At 43.8% G+C, this 21,501-nt stretch overlaps 1 protein-coding gene across 7 annotated transcripts in view; it reads right to left on the bottom strand.

The window, feature by feature from the left end:
• ptprk (protein tyrosine phosphatase receptor type K) overlaps positions 1-21,501 on the bottom strand; it is a 126,703-nt gene that overhangs the window by 46,898 nt on the left and 58,304 nt on the right. For all 7 annotated transcript variants that reach the window (XM_080790763.1, XM_080790760.1, XM_080790758.1 and 4 more), the window contains exons 4-9: positions 21,138-21,248; positions 15,695-15,776; positions 13,695-13,810; positions 13,163-13,337; positions 4,570-4,682; positions 3,652-3,832 (exon numbers count right to left, since the gene is read on the bottom strand). In XM_080790763.1, the coding sequence (XP_080646889.1) occupies positions 3,652-3,832; positions 4,570-4,682; positions 13,163-13,337; positions 13,695-13,810; positions 15,695-15,776; positions 21,138-21,248 (778 nt within the window). The remainder of the gene's footprint in view (positions 1-3,651; positions 3,833-4,569; positions 4,683-13,162; positions 13,338-13,694; positions 13,811-15,694; positions 15,777-21,137; positions 21,249-21,501) is intronic.

Raw genomic sequence — 21,501 nt, forward strand, 5'->3', positions numbered from 1 at the left:
TATGGAATTAACATTACTCTAATAGACCCCCGGGTGTGGTTAGAATATTCGAATATGTCTTCCTTGTGTATTTTTGGTTTCTTCCTGAAAGCTGAAAGCCTTTTTTACTGACACAGTAAAATCATGCCCTAACCCCTCCGCCATCATCATACAACAACAGCTGTGGGCACGGCTTCAGTTCAGGTGGGTGGTGCTAAGTCTCCCCAAAGATATAGACTCTATATCTTTGCTCTATATTACAGAGCTTTAACTTTGACAAAATATAATCTTATACTCCAAAAGGTATACAAAATGTAGAACCTATTTAGTGTGTACACTCTCTGATTTTACTGTGTGTATCTCTTTCTCTCTGTCAGAGAAATCTCATGGTTTGTGTGCTCTCAAATGCTGGAGAATCCACGTTACAATCAGTTAATGATCCGTTTAACAAACCAATATAGAATAGGAAATGTTCACTCTCTTCATTCTAGATCTGGATTAAGAAAAGCCATTGACCTGACCCTTACGTACGATGCTGCTGACTGTGTGTGTCTGCGTGGATGGATGTGTGTGTGTGTGTGTGTGTGTGTGTGTGTGTGTGTGTGTTTTCAGCTGTAAGTTTCACACAACCTCGGTGTGTGTAAGCTTCACACAATGTGTGTGTGTGTGTGTGTGTGTGGGGGGGGGGGGGGTGAGACTGTGTGTGACTGTGTGTGCGTGCCATTCCATTCTTCCACAAATCCATGTGATGCTGAGTTAGTGCAACACAGTAATGTGACTCTGGTGCCCTGTCCAAGTCAGGGCCTGCGCTCGCTCGCGTGCATGCGCGCGTGTGTGTAACCTGCCATGACCAAGAGTTCTTCAGCAGAAAATTCAGGATTTGGATTAAAAGTCTCTCTCTCTCTCTCTCTCTCTCTCTCTCTCTCTCCCCTCAACTTCAAGTTGATTATTTTTCACCCTTCAGACAAGAGCAATAAATCACTGGAAAAATGGAAAAAGGGAGAGAGAGGAGTGGTGTGAGACAGGGAGAGAGAGTAGTGATGGGTTTGGGGTAAGAGAGAGACACTGGTAGAGAATAGATAGATTAATAGAGGAGAAGATGGCAAGGGGAGAAGATGGCAAGGGGAGAAGAGAAGAGAAGAGAAGAGAAGAGAAGAGAAGAGAAGAGAAGAGAAGAGAAGAGAAGAGAAGAGAAGAGAAGATCCCCACCGTTTTTCCTATGGGAGATGAAACCCTTGTCTGATATCATATCAATTACCCAGTGGAGTGCGTGTGTGCCTGTCTCTCTCTGTGTGTGTGTGTGTGTGTGTGTGTGTGTGTGTGTGTGTGTGTGTGTGTGTGTGTGTGTGTGTGTGTGTGTGTGTGTGTGTGTGTGTGTGTGTGTGTGTGTGTGTGCTCGCGCATGCAAGCTTACGTGTGTCGGCATCCATGCAAGTGATACTTGCTCTATTTTTCATGAACTGTATTGTTTTTTAATGAAGCTGTGTGTGTGTGTGTGTGTGTGTGTGTGTGTGTGTGTGTGTGTGTGTTCACTAAACATGCCAGTGTCCATCATACTGTGCAGGAGCGCAGAACTAAAATTTTGCACACACTACAGGTGGCATGATCAGACCTAACCAAACATAAAAAAGGAAATCATTACCATTTAAATAACATTTCTGCCCCCATGTCTCTCTCTCTCACACACACACACACACACACACACACACACACACACACACACACCACTGTTTACTTAGCAAACCTTGAGGGACATTGCATCGACTTACATTCTTTCCATATCTCCTAACCCTCAGACCGAGCCTGAACCCCACCCTATGAAATTCACTAGAATACAGTTGGGAACACCAATTTCCAGACACATTTTGCGGACAATACTGTCCCCAGATATGGCCCTAGGGGAGGAACACACACACCCATGAAAAAGCTCCATCGCACATATCACGTACAGTAAACATTTATAACGAGTATGATGAAGCCTTAAGTGCATTATAACGCATTATAAATATAATCATAATGCATTAGTGTGACCCGAAGTGTTACCATAATATTTCATCCCAAAAAAACACATATAAAACACAACTCGGCACATCCCTAATCTGGACCGTGAACAGTTAAAAAAGCTACACTTCAAATGCGTGCCTGCATGGGTGAATTGTTAGGAGAGAAGAAGATTAATTTCCTCTTCCTGTCGAGCAGGAAACGGTGCCGTACGTGAGCGGGTTGAACAAGGTTTTGATTTCCTTTCAATAAACACACACACACGCACACAAAGGGACACAACAAATATGCGTGCACAGATATCACCAAACACACACACACACACACACACACACACACACATCTCTATATATTTACATATCTGCTGTTGGGTGGAAACCTTGTATGCTCATTACCATTGGATCCAGTCAGTACTGTTATTTAGTCACAAGCTCTTGTTTACACTTTTCATTAGTTCAATATTGGTCCAAAATAAATTGGCTGAATAATCTGTGAGCTTATAGATTCAGCGACACACAACAGACGCAGGACAAAATATTCAAAATAGTTCAAAATATACTTCGAAAGACAAGGTTTCTGCCTGACAGCGACGAGATTGCGCGCACGTGCGCACACACACACACACACACACACACACACACACACACACACCAGACATCCCTCTCATTCTTATTCATCCATTCCATCATTCTGCTCTCACTCATCTTCTATCACTCACATCCATTTTTTTATTTTTTTTATACAATCTTTCCCTACTCTCCAACATTCTTCTGTGCGAGCCCTATTGTTTTTCACCATTTCTCTTTATCATTCAATTTTTCCTCATGGCTCGTAGCGCCTCCATTTGTCCTCCTCCCTCCGCCTCTCTATTTATACTATCTGCTGTTTCTTTCTATAACATGTCAAACACTATTTCTGCTCTCTGTCTATTGATCCACTGAGAGAGAGAGAGAGAAAGAGAGAGAGAGAGACAGACAGACAGACAGTTGGAGATAGAGGACGTGCAATGGTGTCCGCTAAAACTCTTCTTCTACTGCTCTGCCTCCTCTCCTCTTTTAGCCTAATACCATCCATTTCCATAGCTCTCCTCTAAATCTCTCTCTCCCCTCATAATGCCTACATTACTCTAGAAACCAGCTCCTCTCCTACATTACTCTAGAAACCAGCTCCTCTCCTACGTAGAGGGACAGATGGATGGATACAAAAACCGAAAGATAGAGGAACAGATAGTCAGACAGGTAGACATACAGTAGCTAAAAAGATGGACAGATAAGACAGAGATGGACAGAAAGGCGATTACCCGGGAAAATCCAACTACGCTGATGCCTCACTTGGTTGCGCGCTGCAACGCACACAAAAAATAGCTCTAGTCTACAAGCTCACAGCAAGCTAGTGTAGCAAATGCCACAATGGCAACCAAGTATAAATCACCCCTGAGACTCAGTGTAGACCAGGGGTTCCCAAACTGTTTCGGTCCCTGGGACCCAAACGTACAAAAATACATTATGAATGCACCACTTAAGCCCTCTTCAAGAGTGAATTTTTTTTTGAAAATCTTTTGAAATAAGAAAGATTTACTTTAGCGACGGGACGACAGCTAAAAATGGGTCCTGCATGTTTTGTAGACAGATTATACACTAACACATGGACAGACGCAACAACGGTGTGTACCTGCACACTTGGTGCGGGTGATGAGCGGCGGGCCCGGCATCCCGGTTCCTCCCTCCCCGGGCCGGGTGAGCAGCACTCTGATCTCGTACTCGGTGTCGGGGTCCAGGTGCCACAGCTTGTAGTTGGGAGAGTTGACGGCGTGGGTCTCTGTCCAGCTGCCTGTCGTCATGCGATACTCCACCTGGGAAGGGGCCGCACGTTTTCAAGCAGTCAAACCATTGGCTGCACGTTTCAAGACGTCAAACCATTGGCCGCACGTTTCAAGACGTCAAACCATTGGCCGCACGTTTCAAGCAGTCAAACCATTGGCCCCACGTTTCAAGCAGTCAAACCATTAAGACCTGAGGCCGATTCTACAAATGCCTTCTAAATCAGTAGTTCTCACACTTTCAATATTTTCTGCAGATGTACAAGCTCGCAGCGTGGCAAGAAATGACACAATGTGAGCTTGTATATCTTTTTGAACAGCCAACCTAAAATGACACAGATGCTTTCCCAGTTTAAATGGGTTAAAACAGACATTCTCAACCCTTTCGGTGTCAGGGGCAGGCCCACAGCCCAAATGCTGCCATGGTAAGTTGTCAAATGGGTGGCCGTGTGCATTTTCAGAGCGTGTTTATATTAATAATCAATCAATCGATTGTGTTCTAACTTCTGGTTTGGCTTCAAAGGTCCTATTTTTCGGTATCGCAATGAAAAAAATATACCATGGCAGTTTTTTAAAACCTCTAGTCTTTCAAAAGTAGCAAAACAACTCGCAGATCTACAAGCTCCAAACATGTCACGATGAGACATGTTATCAGCTTGTAGATCTAAAGCGCGGAATAGCACTCGAGTGGTGGACTTGGACTTCAAGGGTTTCCATCTCGGTGCCAGGAAGGCAAATGATGTTCAACCAAAGGATCGGGAACAACGTACCTCTTTCAGTATAATCGGCCCATCACCAAATATGGAGTTAGCGTTCAGCTGAATGAGCAGATAGGTGGGGCCGACACCTAGCAACTGAGGGGGTGCAATGGGGCGAGGAGGTTCTGAGGAGAGAGAGAGAGAAAGAAAATGATTAAACATATTTATTAGATAGAAGAACGTTATAATATTCAATGGTGTGGTAGAGTAGAGTGGCAAAGAGAATGATAGAGATGGGGAACAACGTGACATTGATCTTGAGCCAAATAAGGACATCACTATTATTTCCTTGCTGTCAGACAGGCAGAAAGTTTGTATTTACATATTTCAAGTTTTTACGTTTTTTTTAATAATAAAAATCTAAAATCTAAACTACACTGGATCGATAAGTTTTCCATTTCCTAAAAGGTAACTGGACATAATAAGCTTTCCACCCGAGAATGGCGACATGATGGCTTCTGCTGAACGGTCTAGCATGAAACCAGGATGCACCACTTCAGTTACGGTTTGACATTCAGCAACTTGCACTGCATTGTGAGCTTGTCCACAGATTCCGGATGCTGGGGTTTAACTGGTTGAGTGCATTAGGTTGCTCTGTGACCTTAGTTGAAATGTGAATGCCAAAAGGCAGCGATAAACTATAAAACTTAGCCAAGTTAACAGACATAGTCATCGTACAATGAAATTTCACTTTTTGAGATTATGTTTTGTTGCAGTGTTATATTTAAAATGCTGCAGAGCTGCCTGGAATCCCATCAGTGGGAATAATGATACAGTGTGTGGTGTGTGTGTGTGTGTGTGTGTGTGTGTGTGTGTGTGTGTGTGTGTGTGTGTGTGTGTGTGTGTGTGTGTGTGTGTGTGTGTGTGTGTGTGTGTGTGTGTGTGTGTGCATGATGGATGGATGCGTGAGGGTTCAGGGCCAGTGAATCAGATCAGTGCTAGCTGTCAAACACACATGATTGACGAGCCGACAGCCCAATGCAATAAGACGTGCACACGCACGTGCATACACACTCACACTGCATACATGCATGACAGATTTTCCTTCCTGAGACACACAAAGTACACATATCGTCCATGCATCTCTCACACACACACACACACACACACACACACACACACACACACACACACACACACACACACACACACGTTCATACATCCATCACACTGACAGTTGCTACAAACATATACAAACATGTACTTACACACAGAACCTCACTCCAACACAGGGATCTTATACATATTTTTGCCTATCAAATGCTGTGACTTCTGCAGTACTGTGTTGTTTTCACCACACATTGTACACTCTCAAGAGTGAAATTACACCGTTATAATGACGTAGGGAGTTCATTTACAAAGAAAACATAATAAGGTGAAATTGAGATGTGTGTGCAGAGCTAATCTTTCAAATCCCTGGACTGATCAGCATCACATTTTGTACAGTATGTATGTATACTGAGCACAGAAAGCTGCAACACCTAAAGTGGCCAGTAGAGTACAGCACAGAGTAAAGTGGCAAAGAGTACTACAGTGTACCCCCACTAAATTCTCAAACTCTTCCCGAACCCGACCTGGCCCGATCGGTACCAACCCGTCCGACGTTATCGGGCCGAAAAATATATGCTAATTAGTCAGGCCGGGCCGAGCCTCGGGCTCGTGATTTTGTTCTTTCTTTTTTTTAAAGTGTTATTATAACAAAATCACACCCATGTGAATCTAGTGGTGCAACTCCCCTCTCTCTCTCTCTCCCCCCCTCCTCTCTCTCTCTCTCTCTCTCATATTAGCAGGCAACAGTGCAGCACTGTCTCTCTCTCTCTCCGTTTCTGGCAAACAGCGCCCCTACTGGTACTCATTATACTGGTGCTCATTAATGAACACATATAGGTGAACACATAGGTGAACACGGGAACACGGACATTGCTGTTCCTTGGAGTGGTTGCACCACTCAAAAATAGCAATTCTGTTATTTGTGTAATGTGATTGTGTATACATGTATGTATTTATTATGAAGAGGGCTGCGCTATAGGCGATTCACTTAATTGAGAGAGCTCCTACACACATGTCAAACCACGTGACTTCCATTGGAAAAGCATTGAGCCTGAGGCGGCCATGAAACACAGACAGAACAGATCATGTGTGTACGAGGCCAGAGCAGCATGCAGCCCGCCCCGCAGTCCTGCACTGCGCGCAGGCAGTACAGCAGAGAGAACAGTGAACGGTGTGAGACTTGCTTGCTACCGCTGGTTTCCCTCTCGTTTGCGCACAGATTATCACACGATATAGCTGAAGCGTCAGGTTTTCGCCATGTTGCACTGAGTCTCATTAACCCAGCTGGCTGCGATGAATAAACCTAATTATTAATCAACGTCACCAAACGATCCATGGTGATATATTACTTAAACGCTACACGTAAAGCAAACTTCACTTCAGAGGAAACTAAGGGAGGGAGCTGCAGCTGCTATTCGTGTTTACTCACCAGTCACCACCACCACTGTATGGAATCCATTAAAATGATTGGAAATGGAACATTAATAGCCTATTCTAACGTGAGTTACATACATCCTTTATTTCGATAAGTCAGTTGAACTCCGTTGAGTCCGTTCTCATTTTCACACTGAAACACGGCGCCGCCGTGTGCCATTTAGTGGCGTTTTTTGTCTCTTTTTTTTTGTCTGGCTTTTGTCGGGCTTCGGGCTTAACATTATGGTAATTTTTAGGGTCGGGCCGGGCCATAATTTTTGGGCCCGTTGAGAACTTTAACCCCCACATGGTAACTCTGTCATTTCTCGACCGTTTCGGACGTGGAGCCGGAACCGGGCTGGCACCCTGGGCGCGTTCCTGGGGGTCTGGATGTTAAGGGGACCCCCGCACAGTACACTACAATACAGTACAGAGCACAGTGGAGTACAGTAACTAACAATAAATGTATAGTTGCACCGCTCAGTTCACACAGGTGTGATTCTTTTAATATTTTAAAACTTTTAAACTTATAATGGGGCTCTGATCATAACAGTCACAATGTTACGCATAATAATGTAGATAGGCTATTTTGACTATTGTGTTCAATGTTTAATAATTTGTGAAATTAATAAACAAGGCTCTAGTGATTAAAAGGAGCAAAATTCAACATATGATATTAAAATATCAAAATATCCCGGGTGATATCAAGTCTCATATCACAATATAAATTATTTGCAGAGCCGGACAACAGCACAGAATCAATGGCTGACTTTCTACACTTTTGTCTTATATTGAGCTTTCGAGCAGTAATGCCCATTTTGTCATAGCTTATGATCAAAAGGCAAAAAGAGCAAAATGAACTAATTTAGCAATGGTGTTTTTTGGCAGTGGTGTGTGCGTGTATGTGTGCGCTACAGTGCACCATTCTTTAATGGTTATTTATATTCCATTTCCCTGTCACTTCTTTCTGCTCAGCATATTTGTGTGTGTGCACACACACACACACACACACACAGAGAGAGAGAGGGAGGGAGAGAGAGGCAGACAGCTGTCAGAGTGGTGCAGGCTGGGAAGTGTCTCTTTACCAACAGATGAAACACTGTAGTTTGACAGCGCACGCACACACACACACACACACACACACACACACACACACACACACACACACACACACACAATTATAATGAACATTGAATTGACTTCAGAAAACCAACATCAACATGTCAACGCGTGGTGCCATAAAAAAAAGAGTAAACAACATGGTAAATAAACAAACAATCACACAGATACATTAGAAAACAAAGAACGCACATGGATGCTAATGCAAAGTGTTATTGTGTGTGTGTGTGTGTGTGTGTATGTGTGTGTGTGTGTGTGTGTGTGTGTGTGTGTGTGTGTGTGTGTGTGTGTGTGTGTGTGTGTGTGTGTGTGTGTGTGTGTGTGTGTGTGTGTGTGTAAATTCTGTGTGCACGTTGGAAAATGTAAAAAAGATGAATAATAGACAGAAAAATGAAGATGGAGAATGGAAAGTAGGTCATAATTTGACTCTGGAGAGGAGGCAATGTTGGAATGTTGACTTTATGTTTCTGATTTGGTTTGTTTATTTATCTTTCAACCTATACCTTTTAAAGGATTCCTCCCTGGGCACATTGTTTAATGTTTAGTTTTTTTGTTCTCTGACATCTTTAATATTTATCCTGTGAAATGTGTGCAGAGTTGTGTGACCGTGTGTCCATGAACACACATTAATGTTACCACTTGAACTGAAAAGCTCTGAGGAAACTGTACAATGATCATTATTCATCACAAATGCTTTAAATTGAATTGCCAAAGTCGAAACAATATTACTTTTGCTAATTTAATGTGAGCGAATTGTTTAGAGTACTGTAGACCGCTACAAACTTTCAAATCTCTCTGTGAAAGAACGTTTGCAATATTGAATTATTAGGTTTAGCTATTTGCTACGTATGTACCTTGCTTTTGGAGGAAAGAAAATAGTATTTTGAAGTATGGTATTGATTACTTATGCCTGTTATGGCAGTGGTGTCAGATTACAGTGGTAATCTGGCAGTGGTGTCAGATTTGATGCGTATGTCCCTTTTATCCACCCGACACTGAAACATATCATTACGTCACCAATTATACCCTGGCATTGGTACATATCTTCATCACGTGACGGGACATACGCTTCGTAGCATGACGGAAAACATACCTGCACGGTCTGCTTCCTGCATGTGTACCGTGCCGGCGTATGACGTCATATCATATGCTGCTAAGGGACATACGTATCATAGCACCTGACTGATAACATAATACTTCATACTAATATGGGGGGGGGGGACTAATACTAATATGGGGGGGGGTGACACAATGGAGACAAGAACACAACGGAGACAGCGCTTCTTTCACCTGACAAATATCACTATGTGATCATTTCTTGTTTATTGTGTTTTGATAAGCTGTGTGTGTGTGTGTGTGTGTGTGTGTGTGTGTGTGTGCATGTGATGGTAATGCTGCAAGAGCTTTTGGGGCCATGGATCATGTGTGTAATGCAAGCTGGCACTGTGGTGTGTGTGCGTGCGTGCGTACGTGCGTGCGTGCGTTAATATGAGCTGGCATGATGATGCGTTGTGCCACTGTAGTAACCAGAGGGCAAGACTTTATCCAAGCTATACTCTGATCAAACCACTTGTGACACACACACGCACACATTACTTTGTCCAAGTCAATGTCTCTCTCTCTCTCTGGAACACGCAGACAGGGCACAATTATATGCTTTTCATCTGCAATGTGACTTTATAAGGACTAAAGAGTGTGTGTGTGTGTGTGTGTGTGTGTGTGTGTGTGTGTGTGTGTGTGTGTGTGTGTGTGTGTGTGTGTGTGTGTGTGTGTGTGTGTGTGTGTGTGCGTGCGCGAGAGAGAGAGATTCTTACAACCTCGACTGACACAGGGAGATTCCTTCTCCTCTAGTATCTACATTATCAATGCATGAAGACATGTCACATCTCACACTGCAACACCTGTAAGTAATCTTAAAGCTAAAAATGGTTGACATTCCTGTTGCCTGGCCACGGATCATGTAGGACCAGGTGTGCCATAGGGATTCTGTGAGAACCGCACATATTATATTGCAATACATACTGTATAAGAAGGGATGAATTATTTTTTATCAGTACGCTTTGCTTTTGACCAATTCTATAGGCTTAAAAATATATTTTTTACCCCTTTTAACATGGAATTTTACAATTTTTAACATGGTGGCCCTCTTTTGGACATGTCATTATAGGCAATGCGACCTATTGCGATTCTTTACTATGAATCCAGGTGTACAGTGAGATATTGTATTGCCCATTGGTGTGCCTTAGTTAAAAAATTGTTCAAAAACCACTGCTGTAGAGGAGTCATTCTGTCGAGTTTATCATCCAATCTGCAACATGATTCAATTCCCATTCGTCAGATCCTGATCCAGAAGCCACACGCTTCCTGCTGCTTTGATCTATCCCCTCCTTCCAATTCATGATCATAATTAAAAGTATATATTCAGAGTAAATGAACAGAATGCTTCTGCGCAACACTCCGTTGCACACCTCCTCAAAGCAGAATGTTCAAGAAATGAGGTGGAAGGCAGGGAGAAAAATAATAATAATAAAGGGACCCCCCCCCCCCCCCCCCCGCTGGCTTCCCTTTGATTTCTCTCCATCTTTTTGCCGTTCCCGTCCTGATAAATATACATGAGAGTTGTGGTGTTGTGGCGCTGCTGCTACACCGTCCCCCGGTACGATTGGTGTTTGTGACATCTTTCCTAACGAGTCTCTGGATCGACGGCTTCATCGCCACTGACATGTCTTTGACGGGCGGCAGCTCTGGTGTTTCACCCTCGCCAGCACAGATTTAACCACTTATCTTAAACCCTCTGTTCTTTAGAGAAACGGACTGCTTGGATTGCCTTTTATCCCCTCTACACCAAGTTGTGAACGTGTAGAACTGCCATGTTTGGCTAATGTTCCCACGCAAAAGTACAGTTGCAAACTTGCGGTTTCCATTGGATACTTTCCGGCTCGGCCATTCAAATGAAACATGGTTGTGGATATTGACAGAGGACTTTGTGTAAAGACGTAAAAAAGCGGTACTTTCGACCCCATCCTCCCTATACTGTATGCAGAGTGGTCATGTTCCTGTGGATGTTCAGACACTCTGCATGGAATCCTCATCTGTCTCTTCCCCTCTCATATTCATGATAAATATATGGGATAAATAAACATGAGACGCTTACATATGCACATGTCTCTGAAATGGCAGCTTTTCAGGAACTGGAGGGAAGAGAGAAGTGAGCGTGGGGAAAAAAAGGAAAAGAAAAACAACCTCCCCATGGGTGGCATCTTCTAGTTTCCTCTCTTCGTACAGTCTTTTGGGAGCCACTTTTATCCAAAGTTAGCCTTTGGGTAACATGACAACATACGTGCAACGTCCCCGGGACGCACACGGACCCCCCTACCAACCCCCCCACTGAGCCAACACGTTGAAACAGAGCCCTGGGCCAGGCAGAACATGGCTCAGACTCATTAATGCTACAAAGGGAATAGAACCGCTAACCCTTGGCAGCAATGGTGGCGTGGCGCTTCTGCTCATAAGAGTCAACAGCGTAGCACAGCGTTTGTTGTGCGGAGAACGTGGCCCTCGTGGGCGCTTTGATTCGCGAATTCTCTCTCTTTCTCTCTCTGCTCTCCCATCTCCATATGCAGGGAATAATAAACAGAATGTGTTTGCATATTCACACACGTTCACTCTTGATTCTGATATGGATATTCTGCGGATAATGAGCTCTCGGGGTTTACATCGTCGAGCGCTTGCCACCGGCTCCCCTTCCTTCTCTCTTTCTCCCCTGTCCTTCTCTCCTTCTGTCACTCCTTTTCTTTATCTCTCTCCCTCTCTCTCTATCTCTCTCTCGGAGAAGACTTGAATATGTAAGGTATTGGATGTGAATGAATAAAGCATTCCATCTCAAACACAGTGGTGACACCTTATTAACCACATGTCAGCTACACATGACAGCTAGTGCACGCACGCACAGTCACACACACACAGCAAGCCCACGCGCGCACACGCACACGCGCGCACACGCACACACGCACACACACACACACACACACACACACACACACACACACACACACACACACACACTAGTTTAGTGTGTATGTAGTTGAGCAAGCTGTATTTTATCAATCAGACACAGTCAACCTGCTTCCTGACACAAGGGACATGTCTAGAGATTTCAGGCTCTCAGATTGGGCCATATTGGTCTTGCTCCACTGTCTGTTTAAAATATTAATAATTTTATAAAAACAACCACAAAACGGTTAGTTCAGGACCAAAACCATCAGGATTTTAAAGGACTGTAACATTACCATGTACGTCATTCACTGCTATTAAATGTTGAAATGCTTCGGACAAACCCTCCGTGACACTTTAAAGTTGCTTGGTATAGGTAATTCAGCCTTTTGAAAGTCACAATGCCAATACTCATTAATATCATGCCAGGAAAACTTCATATTTTAACTTCACCACGTTCAAAAGCACACTCAAGACCCACCTTTTAAGACTTGCTTTCCCTACATAAATCCACCAACGCGCCTCCTGCTGGCCATTTGAAATGACCGCAGGGAGCCAGCTATAATCCCTATAGGCGCCATTCTATTACCGTCAATACAGCCCAATACAACGAGTAGAGGCGCAAAAACCTTTTCAACATGTCTCAGGTTTCATCACAAGCAGTAACATGGCTGGCGCGATGTGATCAGAAATCACTGTTTACATCTGAACGTTGGGTGGTTTGGACTAAAACAACAACTTTGGAGTATTTTCCAAATGCCATGATGGCATGTAATAAGGGTTATATTGCCATCTGACGGGTTTGGCGACCTCCAGGGTTTAATCTTAACCAGTCATCTGATGGGTTGCGAGGCGATCTGGCGTCCATTGTGTTAACCACTCCAATCTATAATAGGCAATCTATAATAATCTAATCTAATTTCACTGAATGTTCGCCCTACAGTGATTCATGTGATTAAGGTCAAAAGGAACGTCATTTATAAAACACAATGGAATACAAAATAACTAAATTAACAAAAACTCTCCTTACCTCTGACAATCAGACCGGCAAAGTTCGAAACGCCAGAGCCACGATCCGATTGGGTGACACAGCGGTAGAGATCTTGGTCCTGATTGGTCACCTCTTTGAGGCGGAAGGAGGCGGCGAATCGCCTGTGGTTGATGTTTTTAGTTTGAGCCACTGGGATGTCTTCACCATTCCTCCTCTAGAAGATGGACAGACAGATATAGAGACAATTGGCAATGACCTAGATATACACCTGCTACACAATGTTAGCTGCAGGCGCCACCGGAGCAAGTGGGGGTTAACTATGTTGCTCAAGGGCACATGGTGGGTATTGTACTACACACACACACACACACACACACACACACACACACACACTTACTCAATGACAGCAGGATTGAAGGTCATCACCACAATAGAGCTATAATGGAATCAGTGGCTATTAAACTCTTAATCAACTTAGCAGCCAGAAATGTATAGCCTGGAGACACAGTGTGTGTGTGTGTGTGTGTGTGTGTGTGTGTGTGTGTGTGCGTGCGTGCGTGCGTAGCCGTACCTGTAGCCAGAGTTTATTACTGGATGTGTCTCGTCCGGTGGCGATACACTGAAACGTGGCGTTCTGTCCGGCGTTCACCTCCACGTCACCCAGGCGCAGGAAATGAGGAGATTTATCTACAGGAAATGAGGTCATAACCATGGAGAAAATGAGCGATCTTCTGGGGAAAAGATGACGTTTTCATATTACCATTGGGACTGTTTGGTTGCGGTTTGGTTTTTCTTTCATATGACCATGACAGAGGTCACACTCACGCAGGATATGAGGTTAGAGGGGAGGTCACAGTTTAGAAGTATTGCCTTTTCTTTTTTTTTACTTTTGTGTCTATAAGATATCTATAAAGGTATTGTATCTATAAGGTATTATAACTTAAGGTTATATATGGTATCTATATGGTATTGTATCTATAAGGTATTATAAGGTGTCTATAAGGTATGTTGTTGGGGAAATAAAACCTAATTAAATACAGGTGGCATGAAGGTGTAAAAATGTAACCAAATGGATCCTTACGGGTGGTACCGTTATTATTGTTATGATTAATAATAGTTCATGCTGTGTAAATGCTCATAGTCACCCGTTCAAATTAAACTAGTGCTTATCAAATAAAATGAGCCTTTCAGGCTCTGAAGATACCGTTTGACATTTTCATTCTTGGGAGGTGATTGCAATCATAGATGGCTGTTAAATTGGCAATGAAACTAAAATGAACGGCACACGCACCAAACAACACAAACATACACACACACACACACACACACACACACACACACACACACACACACACACACATGCACGCACCCACACGCACAGTTGTGTGTCCTGCAGCTGTGAGGATGAATGGTCCTTCTGTGGTGTGTGACTGAGGTTGTTTTCCCTACAGTGTATCCTTGTCCCGTGTTCTTACTTCTTACCCCTTCCAATTTAAAGATTGGGAGGTTCTGATTTTTATTAATTTATTTATTACGCAATAATTAGATTTACCTTTTCTTCTTTCATAAATTAATGCGATTGGTCATGTTATGTCACGCAAAAGTAAAACAAATAGCCACTCTATAAGCTCCAAACAAACCACGTTGTGGGCTTGTACATCTGCTATTTTGGAAATACAAACATTTTCGAATACTTTTGCCTGATAATGGTTCTGAGATTTTGTCACAATGAGGTTGGTGTGGCAATGGAAAAATAAACAATGCAAACGTTGTCATCGTTATCATTAAACATGTGGTTCTTAGAGTGATGTCTGGGGACAAATAAAACATTGAGAACTACTGATTTAACAGATAGACAAGCATTAGAGATCCTGCTAGGCTGTATGGTGCTGTCTGAGCTGGCATTGGGAGCAACCCTGCCTTTCTCCAAACCGCCCCTGTCACATGGAATGACATTGTGGTGACCCAGTTTGGGTCACACCAGGCGTGTGTGTGCGCCATGGCAGGTGAATAGTTCTGCATTTGCAGCATATTTTAATTGGAGGGATGCGGTAAATAAAGAAACGCAGAAGAGAAGCAGAGAAGGGGACACGAAGGTTAGCCACAATTAGAAATGGATCACAACCTTCGCCTCTGCTCCGACTCGCTTCTCAGTTGGAGACAAGACAACCACTGTTCTGTGCGTGTGTGCGTGCGTGCGTGCGTGCATGCGTGCGTATCTATGCGCACGCCACACGTGCATCCGTGGGTGTGTGTATATCTCTAAAGTGCTGAGCGGTCAGAATTGTCTCTTTCCATAATACCGTCTCATTTCTCGCTTCACTCTCTATCGCTCCCAGTCTCTCTTCCTCCAACTCTTCCTCTTCACTCGTCTGTCTCTCTCCTTGCCGTTGCCCGTCGTCCCCTCTCTCCTTCTTCCCCAAACCCCCCCCCCCCCCCCGTGTCACCTTCCTACTAATCTGGCCGTTCAGCTGCAACAGAAGCCATCATAGGTGCAGTCTAATGAGTGGCCTGAGCTATCAGCGTCTAAGCAGCGGACTAGGACTAATTGCTGGCATGCTAATGACTTACCGCACGGGTAGCTGAGCACCTGAATGTCGTCGATGGCTATGAAGCCAGCCTTGCTGTCTGAGACTTCTGCCTCAAATATGACCTGAGGAGAAAGAGAGAGAGAGAGAGAGAGGGCATTATCAGCATTACTATTAACAATATTCAAAAAGATTATAAGTACACCTTGTTCTGTATTTGTTTGTTTGTATTTACATAAATACTGTACTTTGTAAATAAAAAATGTACTTTAGTACATAGTAAAGGTCAGTGGAGTTGGAAGGAGGGGAGAAAAGCAATCAGTCATAAGTCGCTATCAGATTCTGTGACCCATGTACATCACAGCAGTTATAGCAGTCTGCGACACAAGCTAAACTATGTTGGAGTGAATGGCCTTGTTATGCCAGGAGCTGGACATAAATTGAGATGCCAGAAAAAAGGAGATGAAAAAGAAGTAGCTGGCAAGGGCTTTAGATGCAATTAAAAATGTAATCACCAACTTTTATTATTCAGCTCAGAGTTACAGCTAACTCCAGTCCACAATAAGGCTTGCCATTCAGTAAACAAATGGAAATGAACACAACGGATGACGCCAGCATGCCACACAGATATGGTAGATTTTACCCCCGCCTTCTGTTCCCCCCCAAAAAACGGGAGGCATATTAATCTTCCATTCTTACCTCACACTGGTCACGCTAAAGTCTCTCTACTAGAAGCGTTAATATTCCAAACGAGAGTCATGCTGAAGTCAGAAATCAAGACAGAACATTGCCCATCTAGTCAAAACCATGGAGTTCCCTAGATTAGGAGATATGAGCCATTCTTTTCGAGCCACAAACAAGGAAGTGAACGGCAGTGCGCATGCGCAAATCAACAAGGAGTACATTGCAGAAGGAGAGGTCAAACCCCCCTCCCTCACAACTAGGTATCCCTAGTTGTTTCACAAATAGTTAGCCCTAGTTGTGACGCAACTAGGGATACCTAGTTGTGACGCAACAGCAACAACGGCACATTGTGAGCTTTTAGACTGGCTACTTCAGCAAAGAGATTTGATGTTATGTAGGCTAGAGGGAAAAACCCTGGGGGTGAACCAAGTGTGTTCAATCTTGTTTTGTTTTTTTATCTTGAATTGGCCATATCATACAGTATATTAGTTGTCTTTCCAGCTACCCATTCCATCAAAGCCCATTCCATCAAAACGTATCACGTGGATAATGAATAGTGAATTCATCCTTATTGTCATTTCAACTCCTTCTGTCACTTCTCCTCCATTGTCGTCCATTTTTTCGTTTCCCCTCCATCGCCTCCCCACCACCCAACTTCAACCTCTCCTCTCCTCTGTCTGTTTTCTGACAGTGTTTACTCAGCGAGGAGGAGGACCATAATGAAGGAGAGGAGAGGATGGCGTAAGAGATGAGAGAGAGGACATATGGGGGGAGGGAGAGAGAGAGGTAGCGTTGTTGTCATTCATCACCTGTAAAAAGGAAACCTGCCGTGAACTGTTTACCCTTAGCTTATCATCATCCCTCGCTTGTCATACGCTCTCTCTCTCTCGCCTCCTCTCCTACCAATCTATCTTGTCTCTTTCTCCTATCATCTTTCACTCTGAGCTCACAGCCAAGCAGGGAGGCATCAGTTGACTTTTAATACCTTCATCTATCTATCTGTCTTTCTGTCGGTCCGTCTGTCTACCTGCCTTGTCTGTCCGTCTGCACGCCTGCCCTGCCTGCTATATCTACAGTATCTGTGTGTCTGTCGTTCATTACAGCTATATGCTACTTGATTTCCATATCCCCTTTAGAAGCACGAGTGCTTGATGTGCCCGCGTGTGCCCGTGTGTGTGTGTGTGTGTGTGTGTGTGTGTGTGTGTGCCTATTCTCTGTCAGTTAAGATGTTGTTGTTTTAAACGTGTGTAGGTGAGAGAGCACACATGTTGATTGATGAGTAAAGCCGGTTTGGGGACGGCCCATTCAATGGACACTAACTCAGTAGTAGTCTTGCGGATAGAGTGTCCATCCTGAGACTGGGAGGTCATGGGTTCGGTTCGGGCAGACCAATGCCACCAAAGACTATAAAAATGAGCCCTATAAAATTGTGCGTCAGTCACAGCAGATGTAAAACCTCACGTAAATCTTTCGAGGTCAATTTCCAAGCCACATCTGAGTCTGGAATGGAACTGGTATCATGAATGCCTTATGTTCGTGTCTACTTGAATTTATTTTTGTTTTTGAACAGCTGTTTGTTGTTTTCCTACCCAGTTCAGTCATTGCCAATTCCCCCCATGTGTACCGTGGTCCCTGTCAACCTGCTGTCAACCCCCCACTGTTGTCCTGTGGTGGCTGTGTAGACGACCATGTGTTTCTTCTGGTGCACATGGAGCATCACCAGCCACTTCTTATCACCTGACGGGGAGGGGTTTCACCAGGAGGACCACATTAAAAGGTAGGATAGTGATATGTTTTTGTTTATTTTTATTTTTAGTAGGGATGTCCCGATTTTCCAATCCGATCCTGATACCACAATTTCTGTGTTAGCCGATACAGATAGCGAATACCGATACCAGAGAATAATATTTAAAATGATCCAGTCCACCGACCGGGAATAGTGTTTATAGCTATATATCTCGCGTTGTGTTTATAGCAGACTCCTCAAATGTGTACTTGCAGTTTGGGCAACTCGAAAGCAAACTCCACATGCCCCAACATTTAATTTACCTGCCATAGTGTCAACCCCTTACCCGTGTCGGATCGGTGGTTAGATGGCATATTTGCAAATACCGATATGACCCAATAATTATGATCAAATAAGGGCTGATCTGATACTTTTCCGATACCGATACAGTATCGGGACATCTCAGATTTTTTGTTTAAAAGGTTATGGTACTATATTCTCAAATTATTTGTTCAGTAACAGGAGTCTCCCCGTTTCTCCCGCCCTGTAATAGCACTTTCGCCTCACAGCTAGAAGGTCCCAGGTTCGACTGGGGCGTGTTCTTCTCCTCCGCATCATCAGCGCCCATACCCTAGGTGGGGTTGGCGAAAGGGCCTTTCTGTGTGGAGTTTCCATGTTCCCCCGTGTCCCTATAGGTACCCTCACAAAAAACATGCAGTAATCCTGGTCTCTATATTCCTCCGCCCGGTCAGCTGGGGTGCCTGATGGAGGGGAAAGGGAACTCCCCCCTGTCAGGTGAGAAGCAGCGGCCTGCTCATTCCTCATGCATTGAAGGAGGCATGAGCTCAGTTCGGGGCTCTCAATTCCAATTCTGAATTCTGTCCCCCTGAATTCTGTCTTTGTTCAGAATCCCTGTTACTGAACAAAGAATTAGAAATGAGTGCCATCAGATTATTGACACGCATTTTAACCAAGAAAGCCACCCTTCCCACCCGCCAACACCAACTGTGTGCTTCCATAGTAGACCACTGCATTCAGTGGTTCCATGGCTCTGCAGTCAAATGTTTTTGAGTGCACTGTCGAGGTTGAAGGATGGATGCAGTCCAGTTGTTACTGTGCGTTAACTGCGTTTTGGTCCTTGGTGGGAGTGATCTGGATAATACTGAACACCGATGAGATGTAAAAAATAAATTAAGAAAAGAGGCCAAACAGACCAACAGACCATGAGCTGATAAATTGAGCCCATGGTGACATTAATGAGCAGCAACCAAATAGGTATTGAGATTGAAAATGAGTGATTCACTGGGCTGCGGTCAGGCGGAGGTCAAGGCACTTACCCAACACATAAAGGACCTTGACAAGTTTATAGTCAAAGGAAAGAGTGTCACTTTTACCAGAGTTTTTCCCCTGATGGTGGCAGTAGCAGTATGGGTGCATCGGTTGATCTAACTGATTGATGGAATTGATTCAAAAAGTTAATATTTAGAGAAAATAATGCGTTAAAATAAAAGATTTTTGCACATTTTCAAATATACCAAAAACAGCAGATCTATAAGCTGATATGATATGTCCCATCAGCAAGCGTTGAGCTTTTTTACTGTGTTTTTGCGTGTCACTATTGTACAACAAGATAGGATTTATCTTATCATAGATTATGACATTCTTGTACGATGAAAAAAGCGAAATAAGATTAAAAGTAAAAAAATGGATGTAAGCGGTTTCTCCCCGAGAGCAATAATATTGTTTCCGTTTGTAGTGTACCCATGTGTACACGGTCTCATCTCATCACAACGCCACCTGAAGTGCCAACATTAAAAACACGTCAGAACATGAAATTATAGCTTCATTACTTCATATCTAAATAACCTGTCCCTGCAGCTTGAGACACTAACAGGAGCTCCGGCCAATCAGGACGATTATATCCAATTAAAAACGTGTTGACACACGAGTTTAATTCTGTCTAGATCTCCCCCTTGGTCCCCCAAGGGGCATTGAGCTTAAAGGATGCTTTCAGTCTTCTTCACTGTGCTAAATATACATCTCTGGGCTGTGTGTGTGTATGTGTGCGTGCGTGCGTATGTGCGTGTACTGTAAGAGTGAGCGAGAGAATGTGCCACTACATTCAGCTGAGAACCTCACCCACGACAACGCACACATCTGTCAACACAGACAACCCCTCCCGCACGGTTCACACACACACACACACACACACACACACACACACACACACACACACACACACACACACACACACACACACACACACACACACACACATCATGTTAATGAGCAGTGTACTGTCAAAACTAGAAAGACCAGATGACTGACTGTGATCCCTGCAGTGACACTCCAACAGATGAACGACAACGCGCGCACGTGTGAGAGAAAGAGAGGGAGACGGAGAGGAGTTTTTGCTCAGAGCTATACTTCATTCCTCCTTGTACTTAGGCCTACTATGAAATATTGACAGATAATTTTCTTGAATTTTACTAATTATTGTAACTTTATAACCCTTCCTTCCCCTGTGCGTGCCATATAATGTGTACATGGCCCCTGGCTTACACATGCTGAAACTGTTAGTCAAAGACCTAGACTGATGCAGCTGCCTTATTTGATTGCCCGGGACTGAGTTATTGCCTAATTATGTTGCAATACCGTTACCCTTCATTCTCCTAAAGTTGCTTGTCAACATTTGCTTTAGCAACAGAGTGTGAAGAATTCCAGCTCATTTGGGTTTGACAAAGACAGGCTAGACAGGAGGGGAGGATGAATGTTGGACTCAACACGTTGATGTTTTACGACTGAAAGCAATTTTCGTTTCATTTTTGGAGGATGTCGCTGGAAGAACGAAAATGGGGAGAACAATGTATGACATCACACAACATCAATGAGCATAACAGGAACCAGAACCATGATGTCAAAGTCTTGTATGGGGAACATTTTAATTGGAACATAGCACAAACTAACCGTTACGCACGCACGCACGCAAAAGCTTTGTAATAACTTAATCTAGCCACACAAAAATATATCTTACTCAACCTATTAATATTATTATTATCTGAGTGACAAGTGTTACCTGGTACTCATTAGGCCAGAATGTAGAGACGGCGAGTTCAGCACGGAGCCAGTCTTTGCCAGTGTAGGAGCTGACGTTCCATATAGGATTAGCCAAGGGCCCCTTGTTTACCTAGAGAGGAGACAATAAGGCAATGATTATGCAGTCACACTCACCACACACTAAATATCACTGCGTGCCAAAGAACATCTGGTCTGTTGCATTTTCCACATGCACTCGAAAACGCCTGTGTTCCCTTATACGGGGGAAAAAGTGAACCAGGAACGCTGTGAAAGTGGAAGTGACAGACGCATTCAATGTGTTTCCAAAAACACGCAAAATCGTGCAGGGAAAACAGGGCAGAGGGAGAAAAATCAGCGCTGGT

This window comes from Protomyctophum bolini (genome assembly GCF_963924005.1).
Source record: "Protomyctophum bolini genome assembly, chromosome: 19".
NCBI classification, from domain to species: domain Eukaryota; kingdom Metazoa; phylum Chordata; class Actinopteri; order Myctophiformes; family Myctophidae; genus Protomyctophum; species Protomyctophum bolini.